Source organism: Scylla paramamosain, chromosome 32 (genome assembly GCF_035594125.1).
Source record: "Scylla paramamosain isolate STU-SP2022 chromosome 32, ASM3559412v1, whole genome shotgun sequence".
NCBI classification, from domain to species: domain Eukaryota; kingdom Metazoa; phylum Arthropoda; class Malacostraca; order Decapoda; family Portunidae; genus Scylla; species Scylla paramamosain.
Window position 1 is genome coordinate 1,391,255 of NC_087182.1, and position 20,768 is coordinate 1,412,022.

The 20,768-nt window shown below is 44.0% G+C and overlaps 1 protein-coding gene across 1 annotated transcript in view; it reads left to right on the plus strand.

Moving 5' to 3' along the window:
• The window catches only part of LOC135088998 (carbonic anhydrase-related protein 10-like), a 183,403-nt gene that overhangs the window by 153,258 nt on the left and 9,377 nt on the right, over nt 1-20,768 (plus strand). Inside the window, exons 5-10 of the mRNA XM_063984115.1 lie at nt 3,933-4,124; nt 6,766-6,861; nt 8,458-8,524; nt 12,596-12,750; nt 17,717-17,854; nt 19,922-19,964. Of these exons, the coding sequence (XP_063840185.1) occupies nt 3,933-4,124; nt 6,766-6,861; nt 8,458-8,524; nt 12,596-12,750; nt 17,717-17,854; nt 19,922-19,964 (691 nt within the window). The remainder of the gene's footprint in view (nt 1-3,932; nt 4,125-6,765; nt 6,862-8,457; nt 8,525-12,595; nt 12,751-17,716; nt 17,855-19,921; nt 19,965-20,768) is intronic.

The following is a 20,768-nucleotide window of genomic DNA, read 5'->3' on the forward strand; positions in this document are numbered from 1 at the left end:
CATTACAGTTGTTTCGCTATTAAATCATCTTACTTGTTTATTTTTATAGAGGAGGAGGTACTAGGTAGGTAATGTTTGGTAGTAGGTTAAGAGGGGACCTGATATAAACCTTTCAGTGGTATTGGGGATATAACAAGGGTGATGTAAGCAAAATTCTCGTGAGCAGTAATCAGGGCAGAGTAAAAAATATAACAGGTTTAGGCTTGAAAAATCAATGTTCAAGAAAGGAATAGGAAGTAACTGGTTCTAAAATAAAGTGGTAGATGAATGGAATGGACTCAGTAGTCAGGTTGTTAGTGTTGAATCATTAGGGAGTTTTAAAAAGGAGATTAGACAAATTTATGGATGGGGATGATTGTTGGAAATAACCAGGAGTGTTTCATACAGGGACTGCCACGTGTAGACCTGATGGCTTCCTTGTTTTCTTGTGCTCTTATGTTCTTAGTATCCCAGGTAGAACTTCAGAAGCAGAGGTGCAAGGAAATACATAATGCTAGTGACTTTTTTTTTATTCTCCCATCTCTGAGTGTCTCCTTCCAGCGTGCAGGGAACAAAAAGTTAAAATGTCTTCTGTTTGGGAATCATTGTCTTCCTCTTTTTATTAATTCAGGAACATAGCGAACGTTTTTCTTTTTTTTTTCTTCTTCTTTTTATCCCCTTGGTGATCCTCCTTCCATCAGTCATGAAAGTAGAGCGAGAAAATTTCAGAAATTGTGTTCACTTGTTGGAAAATCGTTGTCTTCCACTGTTTTTTTATTCGGATATATAGCGTTTTTTTTTTATTATTATTTTCCTTTTTTTTTTTTTTTTTTTTTTTTTTGCATCTGGTTAGCGTCCTTCAATCAGTCATGAAGAAGAACAGACCAAGATCTAAATTCTCATTTGAAACCATCTTCGTTCACTTTTTTTTTTTTTATTCGACAACATTGCAACTTTTTCCTTTCTTTTCTGACGTCTTGTCCGGCGTTCATCCATCCACAATGAAGAACAATAACTAAATTATCCGCTTTAAAAATCATTTTTCTTCACTTTTTTTTTTTTGGCCCAGTAACCTAAGATGCTTATTTCTTTTCCATTTTCCTGCCATTGTTCTGCCTCCATGTATAAGAGAAAACGCAAGGTGAGGTCATGCCAGGTCAGGTCAAGACTTTGCATCCTTCACTAATTTTCGGTATCGGTAACTTGACATGCTTATTTATTTATTTATTTTTTAATCTTCTACTGCCTGCATGCATTAAAGAACACAACAGTAGGTGAGGTCACTGCAGGTCAGGTCAAGACTGTGCATCTTTCATTTCATCGGGCTTAACAATGCTCATTTCTTTTCATTTTCCTCTCGTTTTCTGCCTGCATGCATAAAAGATAACAGAAGGTAAGGTCAGGTCATGCTAGGTCAGGTCACTATGCATCACCTGTGCCAACCTTCCCTGGGGCGCGAGAAGTAACGCACTAATACGGTCATCTCAATTCTGAGCTCAGGAGTGACATCAAGAAGCTTAGGTCTGATCCGATTAAAACCACGAGTTGTCTAAGCTTAGAAGTAATGCAGCGAAACTTTGTGCTGCGCTGGTGGTGGTGGTGGTGGTGGTGGTGGTGGTGGTAGCGGAGAGGCCACGCTGGTATTTGTACTCGTGAGGACATAAATAAACTTCGAAGCCACCTGCGTGTACCTGTCACGACCCCCAACGCCTGGCCACCTGCGAGTTCCCACCTGGCGCAGACTCACGTTAATTTTGCAGCACAGGAGGAAGCAGAATGAGGCGTTTACTGGTCCATTCAATTAGTCATCCACCCACGTCATTATTCAGCCATTTGGGAGTTTTAACCTACCAAAGTTTTCTGGGAGTGTCGCTGTTAATCTTTCATCTCCTCTGGGACACTGCCATGCACTACAAATGACACTACTTGTAATTAGAGCATAAGAAATGAAAACAGGGAAAGCTCACCACCACTGTGGCTTTGAAAACAATCGCGGTGAAATTACACGGATTTTTAAGAGTATTTTCACGGTTCTAGTGAAAGATTTAACATTTCTACATTACGAACAGGAGAAACACTCTTGAGAACCTGGCTAATCATCTCTGTGGGCTTTGAAAATAGTTGTGATGAAGTTATACGGGTTTCTATGGGTGTTTTCATGGTTCTGATGAAATATTAACATTTCTACACTATGAGCAGGAGAAACACTTTTGGGAACCAGCTTAATCATCTCTGTGGCCTTGCAAAATAGACATGGCGAGAGAAAGACCACAGCGTTTCACAGTCCTGGGGCAGTGTTAGTGTAGTGACCGGGGCCACCATACACACACACACACGGGCGATTAATCTCGTCACTCGCAAGGGCGCCGGTCCATTTACATTACCGCTTCATATGTGTTACGAAAAAGGGTCAAATGGAGGCCAGGATCGATGAGTCCCGGCCACCGCTGTAATTGAGGAGAGATTCGGATACCAGGTGTGGGAGTTCGGTTATCGGGGGGAGAGAGAGAGAGAGAGAGAGAGAGAGAGAGAGAGAGAGAGAGAGAGAGAGAGAGAGAGAGAGAGAGAGAGAGAGAGAGGGAGAGGTGATGTATTTGGTTTATTTTTTAATTATACTACTTCTGCCACAACCCCTCTCTCTCTCTCTCTCTCTCTCTCTCTCTCTCTCTCTCTCTCTCTCTCTCTCTCTCTCTCTCTCTCTCTCACCCTTACACACTCCATCCCCTCCCTTCACACACACATGCAAACACTTCTCCCCCTTCCCTCTTCCTCCTCCTCCTCCTCCTCCTCCTCCTCCTCCTCCTCCTCCTCCTCCTCCTCCTCCTCCTCCTCCTCTTCTTCCCCCTCACCAAATATTTACCCGCACCACCCCACCACCATCAGGGCTCACCATTAATCCTCACCACTACATTAATACCGTCAGTGCTTTCATTTCAGAATTTACACGAGTCACCCCTCCGCTCCCTTTCCCCCTCCCCCTCCCTCTCTCTCTCTCCATACTTTTTTTTTGATAATTTTCCCCCACTGACATATTTGGAAATTCAAATTAAAATGAGACACAATTGATACAGTGAGTGAATATGGCCGTGTGTGTGTGTGTGTGTGTGTGTGTGTGTGTGTGTGTGTGTGTGTGTGTGTGTGTGTGTGTGTGTGTGTGTGTGTGTGTGTGTGTGTGTGTGTGTGTGTGTGTGTGTGTGTGTGGCTGAACAAAACTAGTCTCAGTACGTCAGTAGAATTACAATGATGATAATGATTACAACAACATGGTGTGTGTGTGTGTGTGTGTGTGTGTGTGTGTGTGTGTGTGTGTGTGTGTGTGTGTGTGTGTGTGTGTGTGTGTGTGTGTGTGTGTGTGTGTGTGTGTGTGAACTGAAGGAGGAGGAGGAGAGTGGCAATATGAATAACAATGAATTACAATATGAACAACATGAGTGAACTGACATAACAAAGCCCTGGGGATCGCTTGACTCACTGGTAACATCCTTGCTCAGTATTCATCACACCTGGGTTCGAAACTGACCACACCTCACCTCACAGATCAATATTTTCAACTTTCTAGGGGAAATACGTAAAGTGAAGGAAAAATTGGTGTAGAAAAGAGTAAATGGAAGCAGTGCAAGAGGATTAGAGCGAGGAATGTAGTGCCTGTGAGAGCAAGGTATGCCAATGACAGAAACTAACGAGTGAGTGAGTGAGTGAGTGAGTGAGTGGGTGTCTATGCCATTACGAGTCGACGCTAGCTTTTGTTTTATCGTTTGCTCGAATAGTGTGTGTGTGTGTGTGTGTGTGTATGTGTGTGTGTGTGTGATCACTCTATCTACTAACACAGAAGAAACAGCCCAATTTAACCTACCTATCTACCCGTCAATCTAACAACACAAAAGCACCCCAGCCTAACCATACCTTAACCTAACCACCCAATGTAACCTGTTTATCTACCAATTTATCTACAGGTGCAAGGGATTCTGGTCAACACGGGGCACAGCTTGGAGTGGCGGGTGAAGCCTTCGTCAGGTCCCTCTGTCAACCTGTCAGGAGGTCCTCTCTCCTACACCTACACGGTCAGCCACCTGCGTCTTCACTTCGGGGAGAGAGACCTGCAGGGCTCCGAACACACCATAGCTAACCACGCCTTTCCTGCAGAGGTGTGTGTGTGTGTGTGTGTGTGTGTGTGTGTGTGTGTGTGTGTGTGTGTGTGTGTAGGATAGGTGAGGAATGGGTTTTGTTTGTTTCCTTTGTGGTGGTGATAGTCCTTGTTGTTGTTGTTGTTGTTGTTGTTGTTGTTGTTGTTGTTGTTCTAATTCTCGTTTTTCTTTTCCTTTTTCCTCTTGTTTTTGTTTTTCTTCGTGCTCTTCCCGCTCTTGTTCTTGTTCTTCTTGTTCTTTCTCCTCCTCCTCCTCCTCTTCTTTTCCCTCTCGCTTATCCTGTTCTTGGGATTGTTGTTCTAGTTTTTTCTTTATTTTTTTTTTATCTTTCTTTTAGTTTTGTTTCTCCCTTTTTCTGCTCTTTCTCTTCCTTTGCTAACGGCTATTTTTTTTTCTTTGCCTTGTTTTCAAATAATTCATTTTCTATTTCTTTATCTTTACTTTAGTTCTTTTGTCCACATCTTTTCTTCGTTCTCTCTTTATTTCTCTGTCTCTCTTTGCTAACTCTGTTCTTTGTTTTATTTTCCATTTTTTTTTTCCTTTAGATTTTCATTTGTCTGTTTTGGAACTCATTTCTCAGATTCCATTTCTTGCTTCTATTCCGAGTCTTCCTCTTTTCATTTCCCCTAATTCATTTTGCAATTCCTGGTCTTGTTTCTCCAGCTTCTCATTTCATTTCTCTTCTCATCTTTTAAGTTTTTTCTCCTCCTCCCTTTCTGACTTGAGCTGTTTTTTTGGTCTTCCTTCACTTCTTCCTCCTCCAGATCTTATTTCTTCTTCTTTCGCCGTTCTCACATAAGCCAGAAGGTCAGGTAGCAACATTTAAAACCCAGGCAGGTGGGGGAGACACTGACACAGGTAAAACACGCAGGTAAAACAGAGACAAAGGCAAAGGTTAAGATTGGACAAGAAAAGTGGACGAAGATAAACAGAGAAGACGAGGCGACATTTAACCCAAAAATAGCAAGGCAAGTACAAGTGAAGGTTGGACAGACAGACAGACAGACAGACAGGTAATCTACACTGATAATTAGACAGGTGTGATGCAGACACAAAAAAAGGATAGACGAAATATGAAAGATAGAATATAAACCTAAAACGTAGTTAAGATATAGACGGGTTAAATATGGACAGGTAAAGGTAAGGTATGGCCAGATAAAGTATAGATAGACAATGTGTGGACAGGTAAAAAGAGACAGTTAAGGTTAAGACAAGTGAAATTTAAACAAGAATGGCACAGACAGGTAAGATATTGATAAGTTAAATATAGACAGGTAAAACAGATAAAATTTAGACACTTACGATGTATGCAGGTAATATAAAGATAGATAAGGCGTAGACAGATAAAAGACGCAGGTAAATGGACAGGTAGGATCGATAGCTTAAAGACAGATAAGGCGTAAACAGATGAAAAACAGGTAAACAGATAGGTACCATGAAAACAAGTAAGATAGTTAAGCCACGAGATGAAACAGACAGTTGAGCTGAATACAGGAAACAACAAGTAACCAGGCAAAGCAAAGCAGGTGTTATAATCCTAAAGAAAGCAAAGTGGAAACCAAACACAAAACTCACGCATTCCCCTCTCCCCTTCTCGCCTCTTCCCCCTTAAGCCAGCATTCCCCCGGGCCCTTTTTTTTTTTTTCTGAATATATAAATCTGCTCAATGTTCCATAAATAAAATGAAGCTGTAATGGATACGGACACACGGAATATTTAATGGGCGGGTATTAAAATGCGTTGAAAAATAGCCCACCCATATTTCATCATTATTGGGGATGTGGTGTAGTGACAAATAGCTCCTCTGATCACTATTTATCTTCATGTCCATTCGACTTTGATCTCTAAGTGAACGAAGCCTCCACCCTTACTCTCTCACTCCCTCTCCCTCTCTCCCTCTCTCTCTCTATGTCCGTTCAGCGCATCTATCACTCAGGCAAGACATTCATTACTGCAAAGTTGCGAAAAGTAATGAGAAATGTGTCGTCATTCATTACGCATGTATTCGCTTTAAGTTTTTTCAATCGATTTTTTATTTGTTTACTTTTTTTTTTTAATGTGTGTGTGTGTGTGTGTGTGAGGGGGTAATTTGCAGTGATTTGGTGTAACTGTCTGTCTTTCTGGATATCATTTTATCTCTTCTTTTTTTTTTTTTTTGAATGATAAAATTTTAAGTCCTTAAGGCAGTCGTCTTTCATATGTTGAAATACGAAACCAAAAACGTACATTCACATTCATGGCTGCAACACAATACAACACAATACACCCTGCAATATACTCCTTAAATGACCACCATCGCACTCCACTCTACTCCATCGCGCTCCACTCACCCTGCAACACTTTTACGTATACTCCACGGATCTGCATTACACATTCCACAGCACACACCACTTCGCAACCCTGCAAGACACTCCACAACACACCCTACAACACACACTCTATACTATATAACATCTTAAATATAACACACCACTCCAAAACAAAACACACACACACACACACTCCATTCAACAACACAATTACAACACACCACTCCAAAAAGTTCCCCTACAACACACACACACATACACAAACCACTACCACATCACAGCCCAGCCCCACACCTTAACCTCCTCTCCCTCTCTCTTCCCTCCTGCCGCAGCTCCAGGTGTACGGTTACAACGCGCAGCTCTACCGGAACTTCACCCAGGCCGCCAGTCAGGTGTACGGCGTGGTGGCTATTGCCGTCCTCGTGCAGGTAAGAATGCACGTGTCCATTGTGATTGTCAGGTACGCAAATGATGTACTTTTGGGTGTTTTCTGTTATTTTACAGTTGTAGAGAACAGGTTTAGAAAGACTGAGAAAGAGAAAGGCAGGTCTAGGGGACAGATTTTGAATGACAAGTATTGCATGACAGGAAAACAGGACAGGAAATGCCAAGGTGTAAAAACAGACAGGTTTCTGGACAGATCTGTGTAAAAATGACGTGGAAAATGGTGTGTGTGTGTGTGTGTGTGTGTGTGTGTGTGTGTGTGTGTGTGTGTGTGTGTGTGTGTGTGTGTGTGTGTGTGTGTGTGTGTGTGTGTGTGTGTGTGTGTGTGTGTGTGTGAATCGATTGCTCAATTCTTGACTCTCTGCAGGATACAAACGACTATTCAATATAGCTTCCCTTTCCTCTCCTTCCTTCTTCCCTCTTCCTCTCCTCTTTCCTCTCACCAACTCTCTCTCCCAACACCTCTTTTTTTCCCCTTTCTCCTCTCACTCTCTCTCTCTCCTCCCTCACTCGCTTCCCGTCCATCACTCCAGAGGATAAAAAATATACACAGTTTTAGGGGAGAGGCAAAGAAACTGAAGGAAAAAAACAAGGTGCGTGAAAAATAGAAAGAGAAAGGGAGAAAAAATAAGAAAAATGCGACACACAATCTCTCTCTCTCTCTCTCTCTCTCTCTCTCTCTCTCTCTCTCTCTCTCTCTCTCTCTCTCTCTCTCTCTCTCTCTCTCTCTCTCCCTCTCCCTCTCTCAAATGTCAGGCAGGCAGGTGGACAAAGAGACACAGGTGCAATATATTTACCTGTACTTCCACCTGACAAAGGGTTAATTCATACCTGTTCTCAAGTGTTTGTCTATTTTCTCACACTTTGGTCTTCCATTTACTCCTCCTCTTCCTCCCCCTCCTCCTGCTCCTCGTTCTCCTCCTCCTCTTCTTCTTTCAACACCTAAACCTCCTCCTCCTCCTCCTCCTCCTCATCTCTAAAACTTCTACGCTTCCTCCTCCTCCTCCTCCTCCATTCATGGATTTTCTTTCTTCCCTCCTAGTCTCAGATTGAAAGCGTTGTGTGGGTGGGTGGGGAGTGGGGAGAAGCCTTCGCCTTTACTATACATCTCTAATTTTAATTGATATATGGAATGTTCTGACAGACCTTCATGAGAAACCAATGGCGTCTCTATTACAACTACAACTACTACAACTACTACTACTACTACTACTAATACTATTACTAACTACTGCTACTACTACTACTAAGAGTCCTTTGTACTAGTGAGATTGCCTGTACGTACAATGCCCTTCCATTTAAGTGTCTTTTCTTTATCGCTTCAAAATACTTTACTCCTTCACCTTCACCTAGTCCAAGTCTTCATTTCATCCACTTCTTATCTATACAACCCTCATTCATTCATTCATTCATTCATTTATTAATTCATTCTATCTCGTCTTCAGTATCCCTATTCAGTTCTTTAGTCTCTCTCTACATCTCTCTCATTATTTCCATTATTCATTCACTCATTCAATCCTCCTCTCTGTCTTCATCACTATCCTCCCTATTCATTTATTCAATCTCCGTCTCCTCCGCAGCTCGGGGACCGCACCACTCCAGCCCTCGCCAACATGCTGCAGGGCCTGTCAAGTGTTCAGTTCGGAGGTAAGTTGACCCTTGAGTTTCCCTGGCCCAAATGTGCCCGTCTACCTGTCTGCTGGTGGCCTGGGTACTTACGGTTTTCTGCTTGTCTGTCTGTGTGTTTGTGTGAGTCTTGTGTGTTTTTGTGTATACGTAAGGAGGGTTACTTGGTGATGTGTGTGTGTGTGTGTGTGTGTGTGTGTGTGTGTGTGTGTGTGTGTGTGTGTGTGTGTCTTTTCACCTACGTATATGCAGGTCTTTTGGGTGGGTCTCTCTCTCTCTCTCTCTCTCTCTCTCTCTCTCTCTCTCTCTCTCTCTCTCTCTCTCTCTCTCTCTTGTGGCCAGCTTTCAAAAGTGACTTCCTCCCTCGCCGCCTCTCTCACCTCCGCCACTCTCTCAATGGGTTCCAGTGTACGTTGTTTAATTTTTACAAAGATTTCCATAACCTTCCCCAAACGCCCTTAAAAGCTTTGCTACCTCCTCCTCCTCCTCCTCCTCCTCCTCCTCCTCCTCCTCCTCCTCCTCCTCCTCCTCTTTCTCCTTAACACTGGCTAGTAACCTAAATTGAGGAAGAGGAAGAGGAGAAAGAGGAGGAGGAAGAAAATGCTAAGGAAGGTCTTACTACTTTAGTAGTAAGACTGTTGCTCCTATTGGTTCCCTCTTCCTTCTCTCCGTCCTTCCATAGATTGATACACATACACACACACACACACACACACACACACACACACACACACACACACACACTATCCCTCTCCTTGTCAAATCAGAAATCTTTGCTTTTGACTGGATTAAAAATTATCTTCAAAATTCAAAATGGTTTTATACGGAATCAAATTTGTGTACGGCGCCCCTGAGGTGAGCGAGGCGGCGAGACGCGTGGCCGCCACTCGGGCACAGTTCGCCCGGTGGGGCCGCGACCAGGCTAGACGGTTCGCCGCGGCCAGTAAGGCGAACGCCAAGGAGAAGGTCGAAGATGACCTGCCTCTTGCTGAAAAGACCATGACTATCCTCCCAGTGGTGGAGCGGCGGCACCCTGGTGAGGCAGTCCCCCAGGCGGAGGCCCAGGGCACGGGGCCACGCCTGCGGGACCAGCCCTCAGTGGTGGACGTGGGAGATCCACTAAAGGAACAAGCCACTGGCGCGATGGCCTTGCAGGAGGAGGCGCCTCCCCTGCAAAGCCCCCCAGTGGGGGAAGGGAAGGGTCCAGTGGAGGAGGAAGAAGCCTCTGGCGCGATGGCCTTGCAGGAGGAGGCGCCCGCCCTGCAAGACCCTCCAGTGGAGGAGGCGCAAGCAGGGCCCATGGGGGAGGGGAACGTGGAGCAGGTTCGGCACAGCCTACACGTGCCGCGGCGGTTCCTGAAGCGGCTGGCGGGCGCGGAACACTTTTACATGGACTACCTCCGCCGCCACTTCAGCGTGCAGGCGATGGTGGCGGTGGCCGCCCGGCGTGTGCACATCAAGGGCCGCAGGGCTAGCGTGGTGGCCGCCCTGGTCTACCTCAGGGCGCTAGTGGCGGACTGGCACCGGTGGGAGACTGATCCCCACCCACTGTGTGGAGGCACTGGTGCGTGCGGGATGTGTGCTCAGGTGTGAATGTTGAAGTGTGCAGTGTCAGAGTGGCTGTCTTGAGTGTCACTGTTGAAGTGTGAGTGTGATAAAGTGTGTCTTGCATTATTCTTTCTATTGAGGTTCTTTTATGGTCAAAACTAGTACTATTCTCTCTCTCTCTCTCTCTCTCTCTCTCTCTCTCTCTCTCTCTCTCTCTCTCTCTCTCTCTCTCTCTCTCTCGATACCCGGGTGTTCCTCCTCCTCCTCCTCCTCCTCCTAGTTCTACTTTTTGCCTTCTCTCTCTCTCTCTCTCTCTCTCTCTCTCTCTCTCTCTCTCTCTCTCTCTCTCTCTCTCTCTCTCTCTCTCTCTCTCTCTCTCTCTCTCTCTCTCTCTCTCTCTCTCTCGATACCCAGGTGTTCCTCCTCCTCCTCCTCCTCCTCCTCCTAGTTCTACTTTTTGCCTCCTCTCATTCTTATTCTCCTCCAAATCATCCAGAATCCGTTTTATCCTCCTCCTCTCCCTCCTCTTCTTCTTCCAGCTCCTCCTGATCTTCCTCTTCCTCTTCCTCTACATCCCAAACACGCTAAGACCTTCAAAAAAGTTTCCCGAGAGCACGAAGAAAGAAAATCAGTAAGTAGGAAAACAAGAGTTGGGATTTTTCTTCTCTTCACGTGTTTACTAAATGTTAAGACTTGCTGGGAACTTGTCAGGGAAAAAGACTACGATGTTATTTGCTCTCTCTCTCTCTCTCTCTCTCTCTCTCTCTCTCTCTCTCTCTCTCTCTCTCTCTCTCTCTCTCTCTCTCTCTCTCTCTCTCACGTCAAAGCTAAAAAGACAAGGAATAAGATGGAAAGAACTGAATTATGATGTTATTGGCATCTCTCTCTCTCTCTCTCTCTCTCTCTCTCTCTCTCTCTCTCTCTCTCTCTCTCTCTCTCTCTCTCTCTCTTTCATATATCACAAACCAAACGAAGAACAAGAAATCAGAGAGAGAGAGAGAGAGAGAGAGAGAGAGAGAGAGAGAGAGAGAGAGAGAGAGAGAGAGAGAGAGAGAGAGAGAGAGAGAGAGAGAGAAATAAGAACACGATAAAACGAAAAAGGAAAAAAGAAAAGATGCAAATGACTTGATTGAGAAGAGTTACGAGGGGAAAAGAGTGTTAATAGACGAAGCAAGGGGAAGATAAGGGCAATAGAGGGGCCGCTGAGGGGAAACACAGATATTTTGCTCTATGGGAATAAGTAAAGGGAGCGTGTGGCAGCGTTAATGAACAGGGGAGAGGGAACACTGAGGCCAGACAGGGAAAAAAAAAACAAAAAACAATAGAGGTAATGTTTTATTTTCTGAAGGCATTGAGGAAAGGTCGAGAGAGAGAGAGAGAGAGAGAGAGAGAGAGAGAGAGAGAGAGAGAGAGAGAGAGAGAGAGAGAGAGAGAGAGAGAGAGAGAGAGAGAGAGAAAGTCCTACATGCAACACACTTCATTCTCAAATAATCTTGGAAATAAAAGTCTATCTATCCATCCATCCCGTCACAACAAGCCTCTCCCTCTCTCCCTCTCTCTCTCCCCCTCCTCAAAGTACCCAAAGAGTCCAGATTTCCACGTTTCCAGTCCCAAGTCGGTGGCAAAGTTAAAGGTCTAATCCGTGACAGAAGAGCTGAAGGAGACACAGATTTCACAGACTTGGCCAGATCCTTACTCGTGTGTGCCTTTAAAGACTCGCACTGGTAGTCTTCCGCGTCCCCTTCCTCTCTTATCCCTCTTCCCTTGTCCCCTCTCGCGTCTCTTCTTCTCTTCTCTCTCTCTCTCTTCGACTCCCCTCTTCCTCTTCCTCTCCTTTCATCTATTGGACTAAGGCATTTCAACGTGTAATTAAGTGGTTCTAATCTTGCCTTTGATGAATAGTTTGTTTAAATGTAAGATCTAGAATGACTGCCAGTGACGGTCGCTTCTTCCTCCTCCTCCTCCTCTTCTCCTTCGTTTCCTTCTCCACCCTTCTCTCTTTCGTTAAAATTTTCCAGTATCCTGTTCCTCTTATTCCATTTCCTCCTTTCTGTCTACCTTCCTTCTTTCCTTCATTCGTGTATTCTCTCTCTCTCTCTCTCTCTCTCTCTCTCTCTCTCTCTCTCTCTCTCTCTCTCTCTCTCTCTCTCTCTCTCTCTCTCTCTCTCCTTGTCCCTGAGGCAGTGATTGGCAGGCCTCTTCAATACCTGTTCTTTTCTTCTTTCCCTTTCCCACTAGAAAAATGAATAATCTACACTCAATCTACCAGTTACGAAAGTCTCTCTCTCTCTCTCTCTCTCTCTCTCTCTCTCTCTCTCTCTCTCTCTCTCTCTCTCTCTCTCTCTGCTTCGTTTTTTTCCTTCTTTCCCAATTGTTTGTTTTTTCTCATTCCTATTCTTTTTCTTGTGTATCATTTATCTTTTCCTTCACCTTCCTCTGTTTTTGTTTATTTCATTGCTCTCTCTCTCTCTCTCTCTCTCTCTCTCTCTCTCTCTCTCTCTCTCTCTCTCTCTCTCTCTCTCAACACCCGTCTCCTCATCACAGGGTCCTCGTCGCCGGAGCACGACCTAAGAGTGAGCGAGCTTCTGCCAACCACTGAGCAATACCTTACCTACGACGGCTCCCTCACTGTCCCTGGCTGCTACGAAACGGTTACCTGGATACTCCCCAACAAGCCCCTCTACATATCCTTCGGCCAGGTGAGTCTAGTACAGGTGAAGGTATGGTGTGTAAGAGTGTTTGGGAAGATGTTTTTATTTATTTTTTTTTCGGGTTTATTTGTTTTTTGGTTAGTTTTCTTTTGTGTGTGTTTGTTGACTTGGCAGGTGTGTGTGTGTGTGTGTGTGTGTGTGTGTGTGTGTGTGTGTGTGTGTGTGTGTGTGTGTGTGTGTGTGTGTGTGTGTGTGTGTGTGTGTGTGTGTATTTCTATTTTTATTATTACTGCAGGTATTTTTGGTGTTATATTCGAAGTCTAGTTATTATGTTATCAAGTGTTATATTGTTATTATTTTACTTGTTGCCACGTCTTTCTTCCTTCTTTGTAATCCTCCTCTTCCTCGTATTCTTTCCCGTCCTCTTCTTTCTCCTCTTTATTCTCCTCCACATCATCTTTTTTTTTATTTAATCCTGTTCCTCATTATCTTTTTCCTCCTGTAATCCTACTCCTATATTTTCTTCTATTCCTCCTCTTCCTCTTATTTTTTTACTCAATTTTTTTTTTTACTCCTATCTTCATCTATACGCTTGTCGTTATCCTCCTTCTCCTCTTACTATTACTATGACTATGACTGCTGCTGCTACTACTACTACTACTACTACTACTACTACTACTAAGTGTTTTCCATCAATATCAGCCTCCTCCTTCTCCTCCTCCTCCTCCTCGTCATCATCATTCATCATTTACTGTTTTACTCTATAAAGTACAACAAAATGTTCAGCCTTCAAAAATAAATGAAACACGGACATATATATAAAAAAAGAAATATTATGTCAAGGTGAAAATATCTGCACTCCTGGAGCAAAAAAAAAAAAAGATATAAATCCATTCACGCGCCATTAACACGCATTCCTTCAGTGCAAAAAAAAAAGTTGGGGACATGTTCTCGTAACCACTGATGTCCCCATTTTTTCTTTTTTCCCATGTACGACTAAAAAAAGAAAAGAAAAAATTGTTCAGTCTGCATTCATATCATCGAGAAAAAACTGAAAAAGTGTATAATTGTCGTGTCCACCACCTACACGTGACCTCGACCTGCTTTCCTCTTGACTTGTCCTGCTTTACACGTCTCCACACTGCTATTCACGGGGTCAACTCATACTGACCTTAACGTGACTTTCAGATCTTAGTTAATTTACTAGACTAAGCTGATTAGTCATAGCCTTGACCTGACTTGAGTTTCCTTGTCTTGTCAGCTATACACTAGACTACTGCATCCCTAATAAACGTTCCTTAACCGTTAAAAAATCAGATTAGGCTAATTAATCTTATCTTTAATCTAACTTGACTTCCCAGGTCGAGTCTGCTAAACACTAGACAATTAGATCCTTAAAAAAATAAATAAATAATAATAATAATGGATCCCTTAACCTTTAAAATATCACACATCTGCTCAAATTGAACGAAAAACGAATAGCAATGCATTAGACACACCTATCTTACCCTTAACATGCCCTGACCTTCCAGCCCTGTCAGCCGTGCACTACACCACCATATCCTTTAAAAAAACATTCCCTACACCACTCAAAAAACGCAAAAAGCATCACACACACCTGTTCCGCCGCTTTCCGACACGACGAAATGAAAGAAAAAACCAAATATCACCGAGTTTTATCAGTACAGAAGAGGGAGTGGGACTAGCTTTTTCCCTCTTTTTTCCACCATGTCACGAGGGAGGGAAGAGCAGTCCGGTCAAACAGCGCAGCATCCATATCCTGGCTGTGTTTTACGTTCGCCGGGTTTTGGCGCCGCAGAGACACGCGAGAATTTGCATATAAACAGTGAGGACTTTGTGTGATGACTACTGCTCCAGGGCGCGCTAAACGGAGCGAGAGAGAGCGCGGCTGTAATCCGGGGGTTAGTCTCCATTATCTGTGCCAGTTCTTGGTGGTGGCGGCGCGGGGATGAGGGGCGGGAGAGGCACTGCTAACCTCTGCATCCTCCGTTGCCTGGTGTGAGAGGCGAATATTGCTCCACAAGTCTCAAAGTATGTCTCGTGGTGGCAATGCTGTGTTTGTATTTCACTGGTGCGTTGCTGCCTCAGTGCTCATCTCCTGCTACCACTACCTCCACTATCCCACTACTGCCACCAGTATCCCACCAGTATCCCACCCGCTGCCACCATTTGTCGCTCCCACCAACCACCCGTCTTGTTTTTCACCATGCGCTGTGCGTGGGGCTGTCTTATCTCTGCCTGCGTGAGTCTTCCTGTCCCTCCGTTAAGTCTTCTCGTTAATCTGTGAGTTTCCCTGAATCCTTGACTTTCCTTGCCAATCTATTGCATTCTCCGTCGATTTGTGAGCTCCCTGTCAGTCTGAGCTTCCCGTCAATCTTTGAACTCCTCCACCAATCTGTCTATTTATGAGTTTCCATGTCAATTTATCTGCTCCCATCAATCTCAGCTCTTCCCTCAATTTGTCAGCTTTTCCATCAAATATATTAGTTCCTGGTCAATTAATGAGGTTCCATGTCAATTTACAAATTTCTGTCAATATTTTACGAGCTTTCCCTTCAATTTATGAGTTTCTGCCAATGTCTTAGTACTTTGTCAATCTGTGAGGTTCCCGTGAACCTATAAGCTTCCACATCAATCTGTTTTAGTCAATCTACCAGTCTCCTATCTACCAACCAATGAATGAGTTTCCAATTTGCCTCTCGCTACTCTTTGTCTTTGTCTGATCTGTGAGTCTAAAATGAGGACATGATGGGGAGACAAGCAACACATGGACTGCTTTACAACGAGCATTAAGTCACCGGCGTGAAATGATCGTCCAGTGAATGGGTAAGAGTGCAAGGCTCGCGTCAAAGGCAGACTTCGTAATAGATTCGTTAAGTAATGCGGACTAAATAAGAGGAATTCAATGAGAGAGAAGTAAGAGGGATTAATGAATTCGTTAGGTAAGAAGGATTAAGTAAGAGGAATTCAATGAGAGGGAAGCAGCGAAAGGGATTAAGAAAAGGACATAGGAACTTCAAAATATAAGGAACACTGCAAGAATCCATCAGGCCACACATGGCAGTCCCTGAATGGAGAAGGGTTAAATAGGATTGAAACGGATTGAAAAGACGGATTAAGCCAGTTTCACTTAGTAAGATAGACTAGGTTAGGTGGAATAAATATAATTCATAAAGTAGAGAGAGAGAGAGAGAGAGAGAGAGAGAGAGAGAGAGAGAGAGAGAGAGAGAGAGAGAGAGAGAGAGAGAGAGAGAGAGAGAGAGAGAGAGAGAGAGAGAGAGAGAGAGAGAGAGAGAGAGAGAGAGAGAGATTGGGAGATTACGTTAGACAGATCAAGTAAACTGAATGAAGGTAGACTGGATAAGACAGATTAAGCCACATGTATCACATGAGAGATTAAGCAAGACAGATTTAGTAAGACAAATGCAGATGGACCAGGTAAGATACACTGAAATAAGATTCATTACGTAAGATCTAATAGTAAAAACCCTCTCTCTCTCTCTCTCTCTCTCTCTCTCTCTCTCTCTCTCTCTCTCTCTCTCTCTCTCTCTCTCTCTCTCTCTCTCTCTGTTCCTGCCTCCTTTCCTTCTTTTCCCTAAATTTTATCTTCAAACTTCTCTCACCTCAGTGCCATTGTGTTCATCACCAAAAGGGTAGGACACAGGACACGGGAGTTTTATTAACGCACAGCAGCATCACATCACACACGCGTAACTAATCGGGTGAGCTTCCAGAGTGGCGGTAATTCAGGTGACACGGGATGATTCAACACGGCAGGTATTACACGTGTGGCAGCAGGTACAGTGTGAGTTATACATTCCCACAGGGGGGTTTAAAGGGGCAACACATCCATAGACACTCTCTCTCTCTCTCTCTCTCTCTCTCTCTCTCTCTCTCTCTCTCTCTCTCTCTCTCTCTCTCTCTCTCTCTCTCTCTCTCTCTTCTTGTCTTCTCTGGTCATCACAGTCGCTGCTAAATAACACTCACCACAAAGTTATGCAATGAATCCACCGAAAGAAAAACCATAAACAAGAGACACGAAGATACACGACGAACAATATTTCACCAACACTCCCCTTCCTGACCTCACGAGACGCGACACGGCGATTTAAAACCATATACACGTCAGTACTTCGTCATTCCCTCCTATTGCACCTCCTTCGTCGCCTCCTTCGGGAAACTCGTGCACGTAACTCACTCCAGGGACATTAAGAGGAAGAATCTAGCTTAGTTCTTCGGTAGACAAGGCAAATCCACAAGTCTACAAGTCCATTATTCTTGGTACGTTGGGTGGTGGTGGTGGTGGTGGTGGTGGTGGTGGTGGTGGTGGTGGTAGTGGTGGGGATGGTAAGGTCAGGGAAGGACGGAATGTTAAGTGACAGACTGACAAGTGTGACGTCAAGGTGTGTACGAGATTGATGAAGGCAAAGGACAGGTACACATGTATTGAGTAATTGTTGTTGATGCTCCTGATGGACTGAGTGAATACTGTATTGTGTTTTGGAAGGAAGGTGAGTGAGTGAGTGAGTGAGTGAGTGAGTGGTTGGTTTTGGTTTTCTCTCTTCTTTCTCTCATAATTTTGTTTCACTTTCTTTTTTGCTTTATTGTTTTACATATTTTCTTTCTTTCCATTCTCTCATTTTCTTTTCTTTTCCTTTACTTTTTACGTTGTTCTTTCTCTCATTGCATCATTTCCTCTCCCTTTTTCACTTTAATTCACTTTCCTTCCTTCATTCCATCCTTTCAATGTCACCCATTTCCTTTCCTTTCCTCCTAAATCTCACCTTCCGTCTCACCTCATCCCCACATCACCCTCCTCCCATCTCATTTCACAAGGATCATAGCAAACAAACACCGTTCCACGTCCTTTTCCCCTTCCATCCTCCTTCCTGTACGTCTCTTCTCCTTTCCTTTCCGCCCTTCTTACACAACCTGACTAGAGCGCGCGGACACACACTAATCCATCTCCGTTCCTTTCCCTCACCTCACGCAGATGCGCAACCTTCGAATGCTCAAGCAAGGATCGTCAAACTTCCGTAGAAACGCGCCCATCGCCAATAACTTTCGACCTCTGCAGTCTGCGCATCACCGAACCGTCCGCACCAATATTGACTTTTCCCCAGACCCTCAGGTAAGCGATGGGCAGGTGAGAGAGGCGGCTGAGAGACTGGAGCAGGTGAAGGAGGAGAGAGAGAGAGAGATAGGTCACGAGATAGATGGAGACGAAGTATGGAAGAAAGGAGAAGGAAGGAGAGTGTAAGTGATACAGGAGAATGAGTGACTGAGAGATTGAGAGAGAGAGAGAGAGAGAGAGAGAGAGAGAGAGAGAGAGAGAGAGAGAGAGAGAGAGAGAGAGAGAGAGAGAGAGAGAGAGAGAGAGAGAGAGAGAGAGATTAAAAATCAGTGTACTTACATAATAAGAAATGCAACTTAATCTACTCTCGGAATGCACAGGAACTTGCATGGAATAAATAAGAAATTTATCTTAACAACTGTCACACAGGTATGCACACGTGTCAGTACTAAATAAATATGTACACAAAGGGCAAACTCAATGTCAATAGTTCACAACACAGACGTATAGTTATGTTGCGAGGTTTAACTCTAGCTGGGAGTTTAGCTAATCGTCATGTTGTACCATTAGTCATTAGATTTGAGCCATTAGTGTAATCATTCCACGATTTACATATCAAACACTGACTGCTATTGCAATAAACCGTTTATTAATATTGCTGTCATTACCATCACACACACACACACACACACACACACACACACAACACAAACACATACACTGAACACAATACATGGAAATCCTACATTACACAAAGATTTATAATTGGAACACCTTATCAGAAAGGGAAGCGAATCATTACTACTGCTAATTTCCATCATATTTTCGTTACCAGAATCGTGAGAAGCGGCGGAAGACCCAAAGATAATTCAGATAATAACCCTACCCCTAATGTTGATTCATCCCTTGTTTGTCTGCGTCGGAAACAATACGTGTCTGTTTGCAGATGTTTTTTTTTTTTTTAAGGAGCGCCGCCGGGACTGATGCTCCACAATTAATGGCTGAAAATAAGGCGACGAGAAAGGCGACAGTCAACGAGAACCCTTATTTGAACGAAGCATTTTTTTGTATATAAGAGTTTCAGTATGTTTAATCGTGCCAGGATGAGGGATAGAAAGAGTGAGGGATGCAAGGGGTGACGAAGGAAGGGTGGATGTACGAAGGAGGGAAGAGGAAGGAGGAGGAAGAGGATGAATGAAGGATAAGTTCAGGAGAGAGAGAGAGAGAGAGAGAGAGAGAGAGAGAGAGAGAGAGAGAGAGAGAGAGAGAGAGAGAGAGAGAGAGAGAGAGAGAGAGAGAGAGAGAGAGAAATCCAACAATAAGCAAAGAAAAAAAGGAAAACACAAAAGGCTGCAGCAGAAGGAGAAAGAGAAAATAATGAACAAGAGGCAAGAAGGTAGAGAGGAGAGGAGAGAAGAGAGTGAGAAGGAGGAGAGAAGAGTGAGGAGAGTGAGAGAGGCAGAGCTGAATACAGGTGAGCCTCATTAATAGTGCAGGTAATGAGGAGGGAGAGGTGAGGTGTGCATACCTGTCCCTCTCCCTCACCTCTTCCTCTCCTCTCCCTTACCTCTTTGTCCACCCATTCACTCAGCACATATTTTTTTTATCCCCGGCGTACTAAACTCATTCATTTGACATCTAAAGGCCTTCGCTGAACTCGATAATAAGCGAATATTAATACTCCTATTCACTCTGCTGTAGTGAGTGGGCAGGCAGACGAGCAGGGACACAAGCAGGCAGACAAGCAGGTAGACACACACTCAAATAAACTCGAATATAATAGTGAGACCTCAAAATATTCTCCCGTTTTCGTTTTCACTTTCCATTTTCTCGCAAAGTATTCGGTGTAGCGACGCACACTGGTTTTCCTTGCAGTACGATCAGTCTGGCTAATAAATAATATATGCCACGCTTTTCAATATAACTGCAATGTGCGTGAGTGGAGCTATATTTATAAACGATTCTATCCTTTTGTATTCCACGTTCCTTTGCTTCATTCCCTTATTGCAACGGCAGATTCCAGTAGTTTACTCACAGTTTAGAGCTTTTTAGCGATTCGAATTTCTATATAAAAATTCTGGTTTTCTCAAGTTAGTAAAATGTTTGTTTTTTCTTAATTTTCAGGGCAAGAAATGCTCAGTGTCGGAGCCAAAGTTTCAATATAGAGGTGAGTAATGGGGTAGGTGAGTACAGAAGCAGGTGAGTCTAGGGGATGGGGGAGGTTAGGACAGGTGAGTCTAGGGATAGGTAAGTTTAGGAACAAGTGAGTCTTCGGGACAGGTAAATCTAGGGGACAGGTAAGACGTGACACAGCTGAATCTAGAGAAGAGGTGAGTCTAGATGGCAGGTGAGTCGAGACTGCAGGTAAGACGAATCTAGCTTAATCTAAGCGAGTCTAGGAGCACAGATGAGTCTAAGAGAAAACATAAAATTAAAACAAAATACATCAAGAATATTAATTTAAGCGAGAATGACAAGAGACTCAACGACACTTATAGAAAATGTAATCACAGTAACACTTCGCAATGACAGTTTGTGACACACGACAATAATAATTAAACAAAGTGCAATGACGGCACCACTTAGCATGACACTTAATAATAATGACAAATGACTCGTCCAGCAGGCTCTAATTAATCACAGGTGAGAAATGTCTGGAGATCCTGCAGGTGGGGCTAAATTTATGCCTTCCTAGGTCAACTTCAAGGTGAGTGGGGGTGAGTGGAGGGGGAGAGTGGAGGGGGAAGAGTGGGGGGAAGAGTGGAGGAGGAAGAGTGGAGGGAGAGCGCTGCAGCAGGCTCCGGTGGAAGTCATCTGCACTTAGCAAAGAATTATTTTCGTAGCACAAGTGAAATCTGCAGCATTAAAAACTCTTATACATGGGAATTCCGCCATTACCGTCTCGCTAACGAGGATTTACGTTACGGTAATGACGAGGACACCTAACTTTTTAAATGCAGCTAGAAAAAAA